At 42.1% G+C, this 18,208-nt stretch overlaps 3 protein-coding genes across 3 annotated transcripts; 2 read left to right on the forward strand and 1 right to left on the reverse strand. All coding sequences in view use genetic code 11, as the record gives it.

The window, feature by feature from the left end:
• Positions 1–1,016: 1,016 nt before the first annotated feature.
• EGR_00728 (DNA-(apurinic or apyrimidinic site) lyase) lies at positions 1,017–3,489 on the forward strand (the record flags this gene model as incomplete). The annotated part of the gene is made up of 6 exons (XM_024489977.1): positions 1,017–1,075; positions 1,636–1,757; positions 1,812–1,877; positions 1,915–2,182; positions 2,472–2,884; positions 3,350–3,489. The coding sequence occupies 6 exons, from the start codon at positions 1,017–1,019 to the stop codon at positions 3,487–3,489; spliced, it is 1,068 nt and encodes a 355-aa protein (XP_024355380.1).
• A 1,087-nt stretch (positions 3,490–4,576) lies between these two features.
• EGR_00729 (Myotubularin-related protein) lies at positions 4,577–10,312 on the reverse strand (the record flags this gene model as incomplete). The annotated part of the gene is made up of 7 exons (XM_024489978.1): positions 4,577–5,512; positions 5,910–6,164; positions 8,815–9,099; positions 9,342–9,515; positions 9,555–9,737; positions 9,776–9,874; positions 10,289–10,312. 7 exons carry the CDS (start codon positions 10,310–10,312, stop codon positions 4,577–4,579), a joined length of 1,956 nt encoding a protein of 651 aa, XP_024355381.1.
• A 2,686-nt stretch (positions 10,313–12,998) lies between these two features.
• On the forward strand, positions 12,999–17,858 carry EGR_00730 (GPN-loop GTPase; the record flags this gene model as incomplete). Its single annotated transcript, XM_024489979.1, has 12 exons — positions 12,999–13,188; positions 13,230–13,453; positions 13,490–13,630; positions 13,916–14,206; positions 14,430–14,502; positions 14,757–14,957; positions 15,041–15,159; positions 15,504–15,893; positions 16,430–16,663; positions 17,119–17,188; positions 17,226–17,316; positions 17,693–17,858. The coding sequence occupies 12 exons, from the start codon at positions 12,999–13,001 to the stop codon at positions 17,856–17,858; spliced, it is 2,190 nt and encodes a 729-aa protein (XP_024355382.1).
• Between the last annotated feature and the right edge of the window lie 350 nt (positions 17,859–18,208).

Genomic DNA, 18,208 nt, shown 5'->3' on the forward strand with positions numbered 1-18,208 from the left:
ACAGTAGGGTTGGTTACATACACAAATAAGTAATTTGTCGGTTCATTAAAATAAATGTCAGAATCACAGTAATAAGAAGGTTGTGCTTGAATAAATGAGCCTTATGGGACGTCTAGTGTATAAACCTCTGGTGTAAGAGATGGAACTAGTAAGGTTAAAAAAACTTGCAAACCAGCTTTTCACATATACTCACTAAGCAAACTTCTTATGTTAGATGACTTTCCATATGAAATGAGCTGTAAACAAACTTTTCATGGCCTTGATGACATACGAGTTTACAGATCTATTACCCGGTTTTGAGGAATCCTTTTTATGATGTTCGAACCAGTATACGACATTGTAAGCTTACTTTACTATATTTACTATCATGCCAATAAATGACTTAACAATTTTGGCGAGTAGGCACTAGGTAAATACAATCCAAGCTCCTCAAATTTACCAATGTGAGTTGAACTAGCCAAGATTTTGACCATATGCCCATATATTTTCGTTTTAAGCAATGATCGACCAAATAAACATCTTGGTAATTGATAAGACACCTAAATTAAACAATTTATGGGGTCCGTCATTTAGACACCTTTGGTTGTGGGTGACTATAACGTCGGGAAAACGAATGCAAAGCATCATTGGAAGAAAATTCAAAATGGCCCCTAGTATATGTCCTCATTTGATAAAATTAGAATGGAACGAGAATAATAACAAAGAGTGAAGAAACGTGATCATGATCATGATGGCATTGACCAGGCGAATTATCTCGAATAGTACTCTCTGTAAGAGTAGCCAACTCATACGACAAAAGATAATAGCATCATAGGTGGTTTCCAATACGACTGGGAAATATTAAATACAACTTTAAAGTTGGATTGCATACCATATTGCTATTGGAGAAGAAACATAATCCAGGATCCAGGGCCTAAAAATCAGGGGAAGACACAGTCCAAGTGCGATTTCTGAATGGGCTACCTAAGGCGAAGTGAATAAAGCTAGCGAAGGTCTTCGTGCAAGTTCTAATTGCAATGTTCCTGAAGGTAGCCGCATTGGCATTAAATAAGCAAGTACCTCTGGGTATCAAAGGGTATTAAGCCAACGATCTTATTCACAAGTATACACATGATCCACCAAAGGTTTATAATTCCTGATTTTTAAGTTATTCTTGAAGTAAGAAAAGCCGGTTTTTCGCCTCACTATCCTAGTGTAGGTTGAAATTAGTTTATTACTTCAATCTGTCAATAATTAATATGGTTCAAGGCCATTATTTCTCAGATGGGTAGTCGTGCTCTTTAGCGGTCTGGTGGCTTTTTGCCGCAATTTGATATGCTTAAAACTACCTGTTACCATATACGTGATGCTTAAAATTATGGTGTATATCTGTAATCATGCAATTCTAACGATGGATCCTAAGTATGCTGTTTAATGTTGGAAGCAGTGTGTACGTGTTGTCGATCTTTTAAACGATTTCATCAATTCGACTATCGACACGATAATTACAAAGTGTTAACCTAGTAAATTGCACTTGTATTCATATTTGAGCTGCTATGCCCATTCCTGTGTTTATTTTACTTAAACCGTTATGGAACTCCTATTAAGTTTTCTCAATACCGCGCATGTATGCCCTCTTTGAAACTGTGCTTGTAGACGAATGCTGGAAGTTTGTTCTTGGAACGTAAATGGTATTCGCTCTTTTGCGAAACCGTTTAAGTCCCACCTTGATATGCTTAATGCTGACATAATCCGCCTTCAGGAGACAAAGGCCGGAAGTACGTTCATTCGTTGAAAGAAAACAAGGAAGTATTTAAGCGATATTTCAGCAGACTACAGTCGTGTAGCCGGCTACGATGCATATTTCTCTGCTTGTAAAAAAAGACCCGGCTATTCAGGTTTGTTAAATGCTAGCAGGTTGTTTTACAAATGTAGGCGTTTGCGTCTTCTGTAGAGAACCCCTTAGGCCGGTTCAGGCCTATGACGGTTTACGTGACAAGCATATCGAAATCGACAATGACCTTGATGCTGAAGGGCGGGGAGTTATTGTACAGTTCGAAACAGAAATCTATGGGAAATTGCTTTCCATAATCAATGTATACCGTCCGCGTGTTGATCCAGAAGACGAAGGGCGTGCTAAATACAGAGAACGTTTCTTAAAGCTTTTAGAATTTGTTATTTCTAAGCTGATAGCAGATGGGAGGTATGCTCACTTGCTTTGAATGATAATCCACTATAGTTATGTTGTATTAGCTGGCGACTTAAACATTTGCCACAAACCTATTGATCATTGTAGCTTGAAAGATTACAAGGTAAATTCGTCGGTTGTTTTCAAAACATCTTAGTATAGAAATTACAAAGAAGTCCAATAAAGTGGCTGGACAGCCTGCTTGCGAAACCAAGGTCTGCCCGAGAAACTGAGGCGTCAGCTCCAATGATCGACGTCTTTCGGTTTGTCCGGACGTTTTAAGTTAACCTTCTTGTTTTTACAGTCTTCCCCATCCAATTCGACCGGAAGCCTTCACTTGTTGGAACTTGCGAAATGGTGCGGGCAAAACAAACTATGGTACTCGCATAGACTACATTTTTTATGACAAAGAGCTCGCAAACCTTCTGCCTACCTGTGAAGCTACAGCGGACATAATGCCAGAGGTCGAGGGCTCGGACCACTGTCCGGTATGGGCGGTTCTCCCTCTCACCCTGCCCGCCAATGCCAACTTACCATTGCCACCATTGTGTTCCCACTTCTGGCCTCAGTGTCAAAAACGTCAGTTGCTGTTGCTAAGTTTTCTGAAGAAGGATGAGGAGACCGGTGTATTTATTGAGGTCACTGTTGATGGTCGCGTCAATCCGCTGAGCGATGCACATAAATGCAGGAGGCTTAAGCAGACGCGTCTTGATTTTTGTAAGTTGTACCGTAGAGGCAACTGAGTTAGAGTTAATTTGATCAGACTAATGCATGATTATTCTGAAACTTATCTCGCTTAGTTACTCAGCCTTTGTTGCTCACGCTTTAAGTAGGAACTTAGCTTATTTTTATATTCACAACGTACCTATTTTAGATGCACTCGAAATAGTTTTTTTTCGGGAAGTTTACCCAGATGTTTGACTTGAAAGCATTCACAGTGTCTTTCACGAGAAGCTAAGCGTGTGAAATTACTGAAAAAATGATTTTCTCTTTGGTTTCGTTGCAGCGGCGAGGCAGGGAGAGTCTGTTGCGTCCAAGGGGAAGTGGTGCAAGAAACGCCTTTGGAATCGGATCAGTGCGATGAAGGGGAGCACCGAAAAGCGATGGTCTTAGCGTGGCAGAGCCTTTTAAATGGTAGCAAGAGATCTCTGAGGATGGCAGGAACAACACCCCTTTGCGCAGGTCACGGGGAGCCCTGCGTCTGTCACCGGGTCAAGCCAAAAAGTTCGCAGCACAGGGGTCACGAGTTCTGGGTCTGTGCTCGACCTGTAGGGGCACCCGACAATCTTCTTGCTCGATGCAACACTTTCATATGGAAGTAGCCGGCTTAACTACTGTCCGATTATTCCATATTTTATAAGACCTGCTTTGATAGATCGTGGAAAAACTAGTTATTAATGCTATAGGTTTTTTGTCTTTATCAAGCAGTTCGTAAGAGCTTATTGTGTTGTCTTTTTTGCCATGCAAATGCGAGCAATCACGCCACTTACACTATTCTCGTACCAGAATTGAGCCGTTAAACGTTTGCTCAAAGGTATCCGTCTACATCAAGGTAATTCATTATCAGTTAGGAGTCCGATTTGAGGCTATGTTTTCGCCGTTAAGATACGTCTAAAGTTACTGTATTTTACGCAAGATACTTTGTTCTGATGGCACAAAATTGCAGTAATATTGTGGTCTATTTTTATTACTGAGGAAACTCCTTTGAAGGTTGCGGGTGGGAGTTCTAAATTAACAAATTTAAAAAAAACACTGCAATGACCATCGGGTTTACGTTGCGTGCGTATCGGCGTCTTTATAGGGTATGGTAGGTTCCACTTCCTGTATTTTCTGTGAGGTATGCTACTGTCTAAAAGAAGCGTGCATCCAAGTTCTCCAAACACCGTGAGGAGAGCAGGTGCCCCAATTCCATGCGTAGGCGCTATCACTAGAATCGCCTAATTCCGACATTTTGAAGTGTTTTCAAAAAGAATGACAAGGCGGTAGAAAACGAATTTAAGCCATAATAAATGGTCTAGAAAAATATTCACCTCCAATCTACGACGAAACTGATGTCTGCCGTTCGTTGTAGCAATTTAGGTGGCATTACTTTGAACGCCATCTATAAGTGAATGAACTTCGTAGTATCGTAAACCAGTGCATAAAACAGAAGAAAGCTCAAAGGTCAATAAATTAAACCAATTTCCACTTCCAAGCAGTTCTTTTGAAAGTTGGATGCATGTTCCTACTTAATTCTACAGCAAGAAGTTTTAGACAGGAAAGACGTTTCGCCATGGTTGTTGTAATCGGAGGAAAGTTAAAGACATAGATCATCAGGGAAAGGCTATGATCCAATTCTGACCAAAAGTGTCGGATGGGGCTAGATAAATGCATCGATATTCCAATTGACGGCAGTGGCATTAGCATAATTCAGGGTTGGGCGGCGACCACGGGGGCCTTCTCCACTGCAGGGGCGACAGTGACGGCGGCGATGTTGCTGGTTGAGATGGGGAAACGAGGGAAGATGCGGCGGGGTGAAACGGCCGATTGGGCGGCAGGCAGAGTGACTGAAGCGTCGAGTGTGCTCATCTCTGCCAGTGGCAGCGAAGTGATTGAGCCCGCTACGGGCGAGACATTCGCCTTCTGGGTGCCGCCACGTTTACTGCGCCGCGACAGCGCCCTGAACTTCTGCATGCGGTCGAGCACCTTAGAGCTACGCGACAGCACCGGCTCCTGGCACCGCATGAATGGCTGCCAGCGCAGGTAATATCCTTTCCACAACTCCAGCTGGTATGACATCGAACAGGGGATGATCAGGCGATGACCCGACACCTCTGCTGGTGTGTAAGTGGGATTTAAGTAGGCCTTAATGCTGGAGTTTATGTAGCCCCATAGAGAAACAGTTTTTGTGCGGGCGAAGTTATTGCGCGCTTCACACTCCGAGTCGAAAAGGAAAGTGCCGAACCTGCTGGCGTACAGCTCGTCCAGGATGGTGACAAGGAAGGGTTCGTTAAATTCGAATGAGGCGGGAAACTGGATCATCATTTGCCAGACACAATCAATAAACTGAAGGAAGATGGGCGAACGCTCCTCGGGATTGGAGGTCCCCACTTTGATTGAGGTAGATCCGGCTATGAGGGCAGGAGAGGTGTGAGGGAAGATAAGGTTACCGCCGTCTGCGGGGCCACCGGTGCGCTGACAGAACTTATGACCGAAGGAAATCCACTCCTTCTCCACGAGAGTCTGGAAACCACGCAGAGTACGATAGTAGGGATCTAGCATCAACATTGCAAGACTGGTTACTTGTGGAGTTCGGTCCCACCCATCCGAACAATGAACCAGGATGGAGGACTTGTGATTTTCGATCTACAAGGGAAGGCATGTGAGTTGGATTCAAGTTTTTGCAGACAGCCTTCCTAGCGGTATTTAAAAGCGGTGAATTAAAAACTCTATTCTAAGACATCCGTGTCTGTAATTCCATATCAATGTTTAAAAACCTCAATATATCAAATAATGCCGACTTACTTGGTTAGGCGTCAAATGCTAAGTCAGTAATAATCTTACGTCCAAATAAAACAGGCGAATCACATGATTGTATACAGTCTAGCGCTAAAATTTCTTTAGCAACAACGGACCCAAAGGATGCGATGGTTTAATGATGAGGAGTATCTGAGGTCTAAATATTAAACCAACGGAAGCATTCCAGAAATCTCTTATTGTAAAAACACCCTACTTATAATAAATCAGTAGTGGGAGGGCGTACTTGGTCAGCAGCAGCGGCAGCAGCGGAGAGAATCTGCTGCGTGTTGTGGAGCCACTTAGTGTTGTGAATGGTTTTGAGCCAGCACACGTTATCCTGCTGAGTCAGGGTTACAGAATTGATAGCGGTCATAAGCTTCGCGAAAGAGGCACGCATTGCATGGAGGTTGGGAATATTCATGAAGGAGTACTGGATGTTGGTGTAGAAGGCTGGGTTCTCCATGCCTCCACCACGCCCACGATTGACCACAGCTGTGAACTAGGAAATCGAAACGGTGATTCGGTAGAGTTCTAGCGATACGCGTTTACTGCGCTTACAAAATATGCCACCTTATCTAAGTTCATATACACGGTGGATTAGATTGAAGATATTAATAAACTGATCACATTCCAAAAGTAGAACGATAGAACGATTAAAAGTTATACCGGAGGGATTGAAAATGCCTAAAAATAATAAAAACCAATTTTTAGAAATCATTATAAGTTTTCAGTGGTCGCGTAATTACGATGTAGAAAAGCGGCAAAAGATGTAAACTCTCATCACTAAACTACGCTTTAATGAAAAACTAGGTTCGCTAGAGCAAAAAAGCAAAAAACTTGCCACCGTCATTAAAGCGCTTGAATACTTCCTGATGTTTTCTGTTAATGACAAAGGCAATAAAATATCACGAGCTTATCGGCCTACTGGATTGCCGTCCAAGGAACATGTGAAATAGGTAAGGCTTGCAACAATAACAATGACAACCAGAGAAAAGTACATACGTTTTCTTTTTCAAAGTTTTTCTTAAATGGACGCTGATACCGATAGGGCCTTCGCATATGTGATATTAAGTATTCATTTCATAGAGCAATTTTCGTGTACCTGCCGAGGGTACTATCTTACGTTGAGAAATTTCAATAGATTACGATATAACGTCAACGTAGAGCATTGCCCTACTGCCTGTCCGGTTAACGAAGTGGTAGACGCCAATAAAGGATATAATAAGTTTACCAATTCAGGAAGGAATTTTCACTCATACCAGGAGGCACCAAAGATTTTAACAAATCTATCCATTTTAATTTATTGCACATTCAAAAACAATGCGATACATGTAGAAATGATGGCGAAAAGATGGACTATACACTCCATGCTTGCCAATCAGGTTGGTGGCAAAAAAGCAATAAATGAAATGGTAATAGCGGTGCATTGCACAACATGAGTAATCATTTTTAAATAGTTGTAGGTACTGTTAAAATTGTAGGAGTGATCGATTTACTTAAGTAACGGACTTTGCTTGAAATGCGAACAATTCAGATCACCCTGAAAACCTCACCCCGAAAGCATATCTACAAATTTGGGATCTGACGAAATAAGCAGGCACACTGTAATGATAGCCTGTCTATGCAAACAAGTATTGAGTTCTCTAAATATAGGAACACTCAAGAAACTGTACGTAGAACAGTGGATTTACAGCATGAATGTGAAATGTTTCAGATAACTTTATGCTAAAACTAATGAGTTATTGTGACACAAAAGCAGCACGGAGCATCGGTACCCATTGGTATTTTTTTACAATTATCCGCATCAAAATTGGAATTGTTAACAGCATTATGACCTTGCAAATGACAAAGAAATCGGCATCGTGAGCTTCATCTAGACTAAGCAGATACGTAATGCGGTAACGCGTAAAACAAGGCAAGATAATATTCCACAGAAATTACGCATTGGCTTCAGAAAGTAAAAATCCACGCAAGCTCCTGCAAAAAATCCAAGGAGCAATGCCATATTTTGCAGGAGAAATATGGTCATTTTTTAACCTATTTACTGGTTATTAGCTAGATGAGTCGTTTGTCTGAATAACCAATCATCGATACATGTGAGTCCAGTTTTCATTTAACATTAGAAGATACCATCATAATAACTGAAAAAATCGCATACATAAAAACAAAAATAACAACAGGTTCCGTTTGGGAGATAAAGTATAAAATAGGCACTCAGATAACCCAAAAATCAGGCGAGAGTAAGGCCAAAGCAGACATTTCCATCTAATGATAACAAAATACGAGCACAGTATTTAGCTTTACTATGATAAATTTTGAATTTATGCTCACCATCTCCTAATTTTGCCAAGAAATAGTAGGACTCCAAAAACAAATGCTCTACTCCCACATCTAAGTAGTCCCCCGTGAGAATAGTACCAGTAATTCAAGGTACTACGCAATAGCAGAACAAAAACCACGGCGAACATTTCGCGTAAAACGTACGATAAGACAGTTTTGTAATCTGAATGGCTTCAAATATAAGGGATTTCAATCAATACAGTTCTGTGATTCGTAGAAAAATAAAGCATGAATTTCAGGCCTAAGTGCAGTAGAAAACAACTGATTTGCTTGGTATCGAGTACATCATGGAGGTTTGCTTAGTAAATGCGGTGGCGTAGGATGCCACAAAGAAGCATAGGTCCTCGTCAAACATGTGCGTTAAAGGGGGTTATGGTGGCGCGATTGCACTGAGTAGACAGTCAGCAGTCTTGAAACAAAAGGAGTGCAACAGCCAAACTGCTGGACTTTACGTGTGTGCACACATTTGTGAGCAATGTATTTTTGACGTTCAATTTATGCTATATTTAAACAGCAATAGAAAAAAATAAAAAAAATTGACAGACGCATTGTGGCGTATGACATTAGCAATCAAAATAATCGTTCTCGGTGAAATACTAAATTAACAAGCAAAGTTCATGAATCGCCTACAAAGATAAAAATAAACGCAGCCAAGTTGTGATGGATTGACAGTAAACGCAAACAATGCGTATGCGAAACGGCAAGACAGTCTTAGATAAGTCATAATTGCAGCAAAATTCTGAGTTATAATAGTTGACATAGAGCAGGGTGGGAGGTAACAAGAAGAGATGGAAGTAGAGGGAACAGACCTGATGCCGCGCGTCAAAGACAAGGAGGTTGACAGTGTTGGCATTGGCTTCGCGGATGCAGCGGACGAGCTCCTCATCAGCCTCGTTACGACGACCCTGGACACCAGCCAGGGGCTGGGCGGCGCGAGTGAGACTGGCGCGGCTCTCAGGGTGCAGCCAAGAGAGCACGGGGAGGCGGCCACGGGCCCGGTGCGGAGCACAGCGGATCAGCAAATCATCTGTTACCTTCGCCGGCACCACCAGCACCTCCGGGTAGGTGCGGCACAGCTTGTAGCCCTCGTTCACCTAAGTCATGCATGCACCTTAGGTGTCGAAGTCTAAATTCTCGCAAAGGCTGCGTGATACAAACATATTACACTGACTATTCAAAAAATGAGACGATCAGAACTAGTGAATTACCCATGCAAAATGAGCACTGACTTATCCAATAGGGAGAAAACCATAACACCAATGACATTTAACCTTGTCATGATAAATAAGGATAGATTTAACCCGACCTTACTTATCCGCCAACCATTATTCAGTACATTTTGTCTATGGTATTCGTCTTCCGGGTTGTAGACGTTCCATCCTGCTTTGAGGTAAAGGCTTTCGGCGATGCAAGCTTCACCAAATAAATAGGCAAAGAGTGGCCGCGTGCGATGGGTGGGATGAATAATATCGCAGATATATTTGCCCAATTCATCGCGTGCCCTGACATCCTAAGGTAAGATCATGTAATTGGAAGATAGAGAGCATACTGGCAAAACAAAGCGAATTTGCCGCATATCCTTGCAAAGAAGGAAAAGTCCCGCCTGTTGGACTATTTGTTCAGTTCCAAACGGGCGCTTCAATTCTACTGATTGGATGGTGGTCAGGGGTACAGAGTAGAAGCTTAACCGTGCTCCTCCATTGGCAACAAAAGAGAGACGATAGTTTGTCAGCTAGAGCAAAAGGTGTAAGAATACAAGTTGTACCGCACCTCAATAACGCCATTTGATCCATCAGCCAGACATATACAGTTTTCATACCTGGTGACTAATTGCTCTGCTGGCATTATTGGTCGCTGAATCACCAACATCTAAACAGAATACATTTATTCGATAGTTTGCTTAAAATTTGGGATATGAATACCAAAACCTTGGAGCTCAGAACCCAAACAAACATTTTGGCTACAAAAGGCAATGTCAAATAAGTAGGTCACATCTTTCCTGCAAATATTTCAGCAAAAAATCATTTCTCACACAACTGACCACCTACAATTCGCCAGAATAATACAGCTACATTAAGCCGGAGTAAAAAGTAACGGGCAAAAATCCGAATTCTTTAACAAAACTCACAACTCTGGAATAAGCAATCCTTAAGGACAATAAAACTGAAGAAATTTATAAATAGCAAGTGTGGAGTGAAATGGATAATGGCCAGCAACAAGAGAAACTTATGGATTGCTCATTACAAAAATGTTCTGAGAAGGATGCTAACACCAAATACGTACCGACTTCGACAACGTAAGCGGCATAAAAGTAGTACAGTAGATTCATTCAAGCTTACGGTTTGGCAGGGAAGAGTTTAAACACTTATTTGTTCACAAGATCATGGCAAATTCAGTGCATTATTTGGTCTAAGAAGAACTTCTTAAAAAGAATGAGTATGTTTAGGGGTGTTTTGCTCTGTAAAAGCATACCAAAAGTGACAGTCATTTCTACGCTCCCATTTGTAGCAATAAAGTAAAATAAAAGGAAAAATTATTTCTAAGCAACCTAAAAGACATAGACAAAGAGTAGACCGTACAAAGTTCCACTGTAAACCATGTTCTGCACGTGTCAGATGTTCACAGACTGATAAGAGTCATTGAAATTCTCGGCTTAAAATAGCAATTGAGATGTATTAAAAAATTGGTGGAAAGCTTTCATGTTTTAAGGGAAGCTCTATTTTACTTAGATTATCCTAGGCGAGACCCTACTTTTTCCTTGAAGTCCTCATGAGCCGTAGTATGATTGCAGTAAACAGTTTCGCGGCTTATAGAAGAGCTAAGGCTGCTAACGTTGGACAAGGCTCGTAGATTTCCTCCTCTTTAATTTTATTACTCTCAGAGCGCCCAGGTTGATTCGACTTAGTTATGTCTATTAAGATACGTAAATGGAGGAAGCAAGTACAAGGTTAGGGGTACGGACACGGAACAGCTCTCTGGATTACAGGAAGTTCACGCATCAGTAACGAGGTCCAATTCGCATGCCCGCCTCCTCTCTAAGTGGATTATTAAAACAACATAATTATTATGGCTGGCATAACCCGAATGTCATGCAGGTCAAAGACTGACCTTTCCGCGTAAATAAGTGTAGAGTGAAGCAAATTACCAAAAACATTGCCCTTTAGCTGCAGTAATTCAAGGCAAATTATTCCCTTTATTATTCTGTGAAAAAATGGCCAGTAGATTAATTGACCCCTATTTAACCAATGATCGTTGACTCAGTGACAACCCTTTTTTCCGGAAACGCAGTGAAACATTCTCAATCACTGTAATGTTACTTAATGATTTAATCACTGTGTATTCTAAACAGATTATAATTTCTATCAGTAATTTAGTCCTTCTGCGACCCCACGGTGTTTCAGCCCTTGTATGACCCCAAGACTCCCCTGAAGACAAAAGAAGCCATGATTTGACAGGTTAGTTGTTTAATTCTCGGTTTTGTTGAAAGGCCCCTTTTGACTTGGCATTGTACCACTCTAAATTGGCTGGCCTTAGGGCCGTGCCAGTAGCCCTCACACCATCTGTATGCCGAATGTATGCATTCTGCCCAATTATGATGTATTCATTCTACTTCAGGGAGGTCTCGGGACTCCCTTCGGCATCTTCCTTAGTCCTGTATTCTGCAAGAAAGCTACAACGACTGAAGCGACACTAGCCATGGAATATCTTAAAGTTTCATTAGAGACTCCAAACCATATTTGCATTAAACCGTTGGTAAAGTGAATTCGCAATATGTCCCCCATTTCTCTGCTAGTTAGTTGGAGCTTGGGTAGATATGGCTGGTTATTTTTGAAGTGGGAACAATGCTGCAGGGAGAAACAGGCATAAAACCCTTTTCCCACCGACTTGTTTTAAGTCCCGTCCTTCCTTGCACAAATTTGCTTTAAGGCCAATGTTCCTATGTCTAGCTATGGACACTCATGATGGCCAGCAGACTTTGCCACTCCTTAATCCATTCCCTACACCAGATGAAGCCTTAGATCCATCCAATTACCGAGAAGGACCAGTAACCTTGCGGTCAAGTATCTCCTCAGTTGCATAGAAATCTGATGACAGGCACGGTCCGATCATGAGTGTCTCTCTACATCACCGACTACATTGTGATGGCGACACACAAATTTGACCAAGAGAAGCGCTATAAATGACGCTCAGAAGAGTAGAGGGACTATGCAATACGTTGATTGTTTAATTCCCGGTTTTGGTGAGGAGGCAATTTTTACTTGGCATTGTACCAAGCCAAGTGGACTAGCCTATGGGCCATGCCAGTACCCCTGACACATGTCTTCATGTCTTCATTCGTCTTCAGGAAAGTCATGGTACGCTACAGTAATACTTGGGCAAGATGCACATATTTAAAATACAGAGGGGGTTGGGGCTACTAACATGGCCCAGAAATGAGCTTACCGGGCAAAGGCACAATTACTAAGGCACAAAATACTCCTTTTTAGAATCAAGATCTAACTCACTAACGAATTAGAGCCCTTTTCCGCATTAGTATCATTCCAATGAAGATTTGGGGATAAGTCCTCTATTCCTGCTAAAACACTAACTGGATTTGTTCAAAACAATACCCTTATGTTTTCAACAATCTTATCATGGATGTAGTTTAATCCCAGTTCTAGCAGTTTTGAGTCAGGTATAAGTATAACATTTTTATGTCTCTGTTAATTAGAAAGTTTAAAACAACGTTGAGATTTTTGCATATACATAAAAATTTCAATTGCTAGCTTAAGATATTAGGCTTATACAACAAAGGAGTAACAAATCTTTTCTTGTTTTAATTGTTCACATTTTTTTTATCAAAGTCATTAAGTAGTTAACCTGTTTCTTCACAGTCTGCATCTCTCCTGGGCGCAGGTGTGATTCTTTAGCCTTTAGTGCATTTCACGTTTCCTCAAGATTTTGAGCCGTGTGTTGCTTTCGTGCTATCATCTGTTTTTTGTTTCCCCTAGAAATGGCTTCCGTTGAGAATAATGTTGAGTCGCAGTCACCTGCATGCATAATCGTTCTGGGTATGGCGGGGTCCGGCAAATCAACATTTGTAAAGAAGCTGGTTGAACATCTTACCTTGGGCGAAAACAGCCAACCATACACAGTTAATCTGGATCCAGCTGTGTATCACCTACCTTATTACGCTAATATAGGTTTGTGTCTTGTGTGAGCCGTATCTACTACGTTGTCTTAGATATTAGAGATACCGTGAAGTTCAAAGAAGTCATGAAACAATATGGTTTTGGTCCAAACGGAGCGATCATGACATCGTTGAATTTCTTCTCTGCACGTTTTGACCAGGTTCTAAATCTTATTAACAAAAATGCTTGTCGTTATCGCTACGTGGTTTTTGATACGCCTGGTCAGATTGAGGTTTTCACATGGTCCGCTTCAGGGATGATAATAACCGGGGCATTAGTAGGTTATCTGCAACTCTTCCGACCTCATTCTTAGGCAGCTTCGTATCCTACCCTTGTGGTCTATGTACTGGATACGCCTCGCAGTCATAATCCTGTTACCTTCATGTCAAATATGCTCTACGCCTGTAGTGTCTTGTATCGAATGCAACTACCCTTCATATGCGTTTTTAATAAGGTAAGTTACTAGATGACAATGACTAATCACAAATAATAATTACCCTCATTCCCCTTAGTAATAACGATGTATATTATGTAAATGCATTGTTCTCGTCACCTATATTGATCTAAAAGTGTTTTGGAAAATGTTACCTGAACACATAAGCTAAGTTCCGATGCAAGTAATGTTAGGATATGTTGGAACTTATTTTAGAGTTTAATGGTTTATTAAAGAACCGGAAGTTGCAACTTTCGTTTTCTACTTGGATTTTTATTCAGTAATTTGTGCTCTGTTTTGCTTCAGACGGATATAATTGAGTGTGATTTCGCAATGGAGTGGATGCGAGATTTCGAGGCCTTTCAGAGAGCGTTGGACGCCCAGCGTTCCGCTGCACTGGACGGAGTAGACAGTGTGGACGGGCCTCTTGTGGACTGCGACTCATCACAGTATATGACCAGTCTTACCAGCTCCATGGCTCTTGTTTTGGACGAGTTTTACAACGATTTGAAAAGCTGTGGTGTCTCCTCAGTCTCTGGTGATGGCATGCCACGCTTTCTTGAACTGGTAAAGGACGCTATAGTGGAGTATTATAATGTAAGTTTATTTTCTAATAAATAAAATCTGTTCGACATGAGAAGCACTTTGCATCCTCATTACCATCACTTCGAATTTACGATTGTTTCAGCGTTATGCTTTAAAAATAACCCCCTTTGTGTCTTTTTAAAACGTGCCTCACGTTGTAAGGTAAGTCGAGCGAACATGTTGATGTCCCGATGTTGCGTTTTCGAGATTGTTTTTTTTTTTTTTTTACTAATAGGAGTATTTACCAGCACTTCAAGCCAAAAATGTTTCCCGAAAGTATCACAAGTCTCTTCTAACTCGAAAATGCGGTATGCTTATCTATTTTATATCCGATTTCTCACTCAATGATAAGTTCTTGGCGTTACTGCCACCTATTATTGCCTCTGAGTTTTTGTTTAAAATACGGTGGTTAAATAGTAAATGTGTTTGTCATTAAATATACGGTGCATGACCATTGTTAAAGCCAGTCCGTCGCTGCTTTTATATTCTTGACACCAAATATATTCTCTCAACCACTCTCGAGGAGGCCTTGCATAAAAATGGATGTTTCATGCTGGACTAGGCGATGTAGACGACGAAAGGGGCAGTGCAGTGGACAGCGATGATGACGAAGAGGAGGATGCCGTGGATGAAGGGAGAGGAAGACGTTGTGTGAAACCCATGCTGGTGGACTTGGTGGGCCACGACGACAACGCTGACTCTGATCCCCTCGTCCATCTGGACGGAGTCGAGCAGAAGCCCGATGATGTTGACCAAATAGATGGTTCGTTTACGTCCCTTTTTTGTTCAAGCCATTCATGAATTTGTGTCATAACTAATTAGCTTTCACATTCCACTTTAGATGAGACTTTTCAAAAGAAGTGTACAATATCACCATCCGTGCAACCATCGTAGACATCTCAGCTCTTCTTTTATGTACAGTTACGGTACCTAATAAAATTATGCTCGATGTGAACAAACGCTGGGTTTGCCTTTATCTATTGTACGTTTGATTGGCTGACGGTGCACTTTTTCCCGTTAAAATTTACTGGCTTCTTATTCATCCAATCTCTAACAAAAACCTTTGACGAACTGCTTGCCGTCAAATACTACGTTGGTGTGCTGGCTATATTAACTCTGATGATGCGTGCTCTGGTTGATTTGTGTCGACATGTAGAGTGTGGCACTGTTTGCTGTAGTGGTCCTTATAAACAACGTCCTTTAACAGGACGCAGTGTTTTATCGGTGTGGATTTGTGACTTGACAGGTGTCTTGCAGCCCTGAGAAGATAAAAATCCTGAACTGAGGTGTTCGTTATGGTTGTGGTTAGATGATGCCTTTTTCAGGGATGATGACTCATCTGAGTGGAATAGAACGGGCAATGCTTAAGCGTCTGGCGGAGCAGGAGGGACCGCACTTCCGCCACCAGACGCGTGACGAGGTATCACTCACGGTGGAGGAGAAAATCAATCTGGCTGGTGACCTGCTCAAGCGCAATCCCGGCGAGTTTCTCGCACGCCACTACAGATTTCTTAGCTGGCCAGAGGATGCCGAGTGTTTCCGCGACCTCTGGGACAACTACACCGTGCGGTACTACCTCAAGGAGGTGGTCGGAATTTCCTCTCCCTCTTCGACTTCGGCCGATGCGGAGATCGCGAAGGTGGAGTGCGAGGCTCATAGGCGAAGGAGAAAACTGCATGTCAAAAACCGACGCCTGGTGGTATGCCTTGAGTGCGCTTACACACAGCAGAAGCGTCTTTCATGGTCTGGCCTGAAACATCTCAAGCACCATATTCACCCGAATGTTGGTAAACATCATAAGTTCCAGGAGATCGTCGATTTTATGCCTCTGTGGTGTTAGGAATCAATTGTTCTTAACATGTGATTAGACCTTCACCCACCTAAGGTAAAACTTGAGGTAATACGAAAGCAAATTCCTTTATGTTTCCCTTTTCCTCTCGTTCTCTGCTCTCAAATTGATTGATCTAGGCCGTAACCAAGATGTAGAAGCACAGTAGGCTACTAATCAGTAATACAGTCAGGTCAGCATGTGAAATATTGAAAAATCGGGATGAAGGAGGTTCTTGGATGTCGGGTTTGATGTGGGAATCTAGGAAGATGAAACTGATGTGAAAAACACTAGATCAAAATGACACCGCAAAGGTTTAGAACGACGACTAAGTGATCCAAAACCGTCTATCAATAAGTCCGTGTCATTCACACCCTAAGTATCTTTCGATGTTTTTCTTCCTCGAGGCCTTGCGCAGAATGGAGGCGGAGGCGAAGGCGGACCCGACAGAGGGCTTCTTCTCGCATGAGCAAATGCGTGAGCGCGCGCCGGAATTGTGGGAGCACATGGTTGGTCGATATCTCACGAATACTGATAGGCGTGCCCTTTTGGGTCACCAATACGAGTCCTTCAGTGGTATGCTCCTCTCCCAGTTGCTCGACACTGAACAGAGGCTCGACATTCGACCTGAAAACCTCGAGGTGAGATAGCCGCTCTCCTGTCTTGCTCTCTTAGGCACGAATAACCCTTTTTTGCTGGTATTTGGGCGTAGGGTTTGGTCTAGGTTTTGCAGCTGCTTCTCCGGTAAACGTGACAACATTCAGCGAAGGCATTATTACCTTATCCTTCCGTGTGTTGCGCTAGTTCACTGCATAGATTATTTTCTCAACCAGCTCCAATATTTTCAAAGACAGAATGCTTTCTGTTAATCACGCAGATTATCGTTCTTGGTTTACTCCTTTAGACAATGAGGCTTTCAAGTCGGCTGTTGTGATTAAAAATGCTAAATTTATATAATCTGGCTTTTAAGAATGGTAGAATTTGAGGTTATCGGGGCTGAGAGCCATATTAAAAGATCAAATTAAAAACCTGAACTTAGGCTAAATTACGATTTATAGGAAAATGTTACATAGTTTGATTAGTGGTAACATTATAGGAGGATTCTGATGACTCTGAAGAAGGCACTGAATCTAACCGAGACCGGCGGAAATCTCAGAAAGGAAGAGGTTTGTTAAGCCATTTGAAGCTGATATCTCTCCGTAGTGATCGCGGAGCAGGAGCGGTCGCGGCAGGAGTTTAGGGAGCTGATGCATTTCCACTTCCTCGCTGGACTTGACAAGGAATTTGACTATGAGTAAGTTCTCACCATCCTTTTGATTATTAAGTTTGCTACTGCAGTACTCAAAACGGCTACTAAAACCGATTTGACTAACGCATGGAGTGACTGCATTTATCCCGCAAAATGCATCCACCTTCCACTGCGATGCTCTTTTGAGACACGCAAGGGTATTGTGGCACCACTTGTCATTGTTTCTGCTTGTAGATAAGGCACCATAAGGTATATTATCTATTAATAATTCCTTACCATGGGTCAAACCGGTGAAACAGTTTATAGCTCAATTACATAAGTTGCTAATGTGATCTAAATTCCTCCAAAATCTTGACGAAAATGGGGGCGTACTAAGGAGCCTTGTTCCACAACCAATACTTATATTTACCGCTCTTTCAAGTGCCATCGACAATGACTCAGCACTTGATGATGAAATGGAAGAACTAGCTCATGACGCGGAGGACGTCTACTTTGACTCCGAGAGTCCTTCCGCAGCCCCTTCCGATGATCATTCAAACTTGACACTCAGCGCAGACTGCATAGGCGATCACACTTTACCCCATTGAGCACTCACTTTTTTTCCTGTAGCATCAGTTCTTGTTTCAGGAGTTCTTTTTTTTTGAATAACTAGGTAAATGAGTATTCTAGCTTTTGCAATAATTTTCACATATAAAACATCATGCATCCTCGACTCGAAATATAGTTTCACAACGGCAATGGGATGTTTGCAAGGCAGCTTACGGCATGTGCGCGACGGTGCTAATGCGGAAGGCTTACGCAGACGCTCACATCGGAACCACCGCTGTTGGATACGCCTTAGCCTGTAGACGAGCGTGAGACCCATCACAAGTAGCCTTTTCCGGTCATAGGTACTCACAATGCCTAGTCGATCTGGCCAATATGCTTCGCAAGAGTA

This window comes from Echinococcus granulosus (assembly GCF_000524195.1).
Source record: "Echinococcus granulosus chromosome Unknown EG_S00003, whole genome shotgun sequence".
Classification (NCBI taxonomy): domain Eukaryota; kingdom Metazoa; phylum Platyhelminthes; class Cestoda; order Cyclophyllidea; family Taeniidae; genus Echinococcus; species Echinococcus granulosus.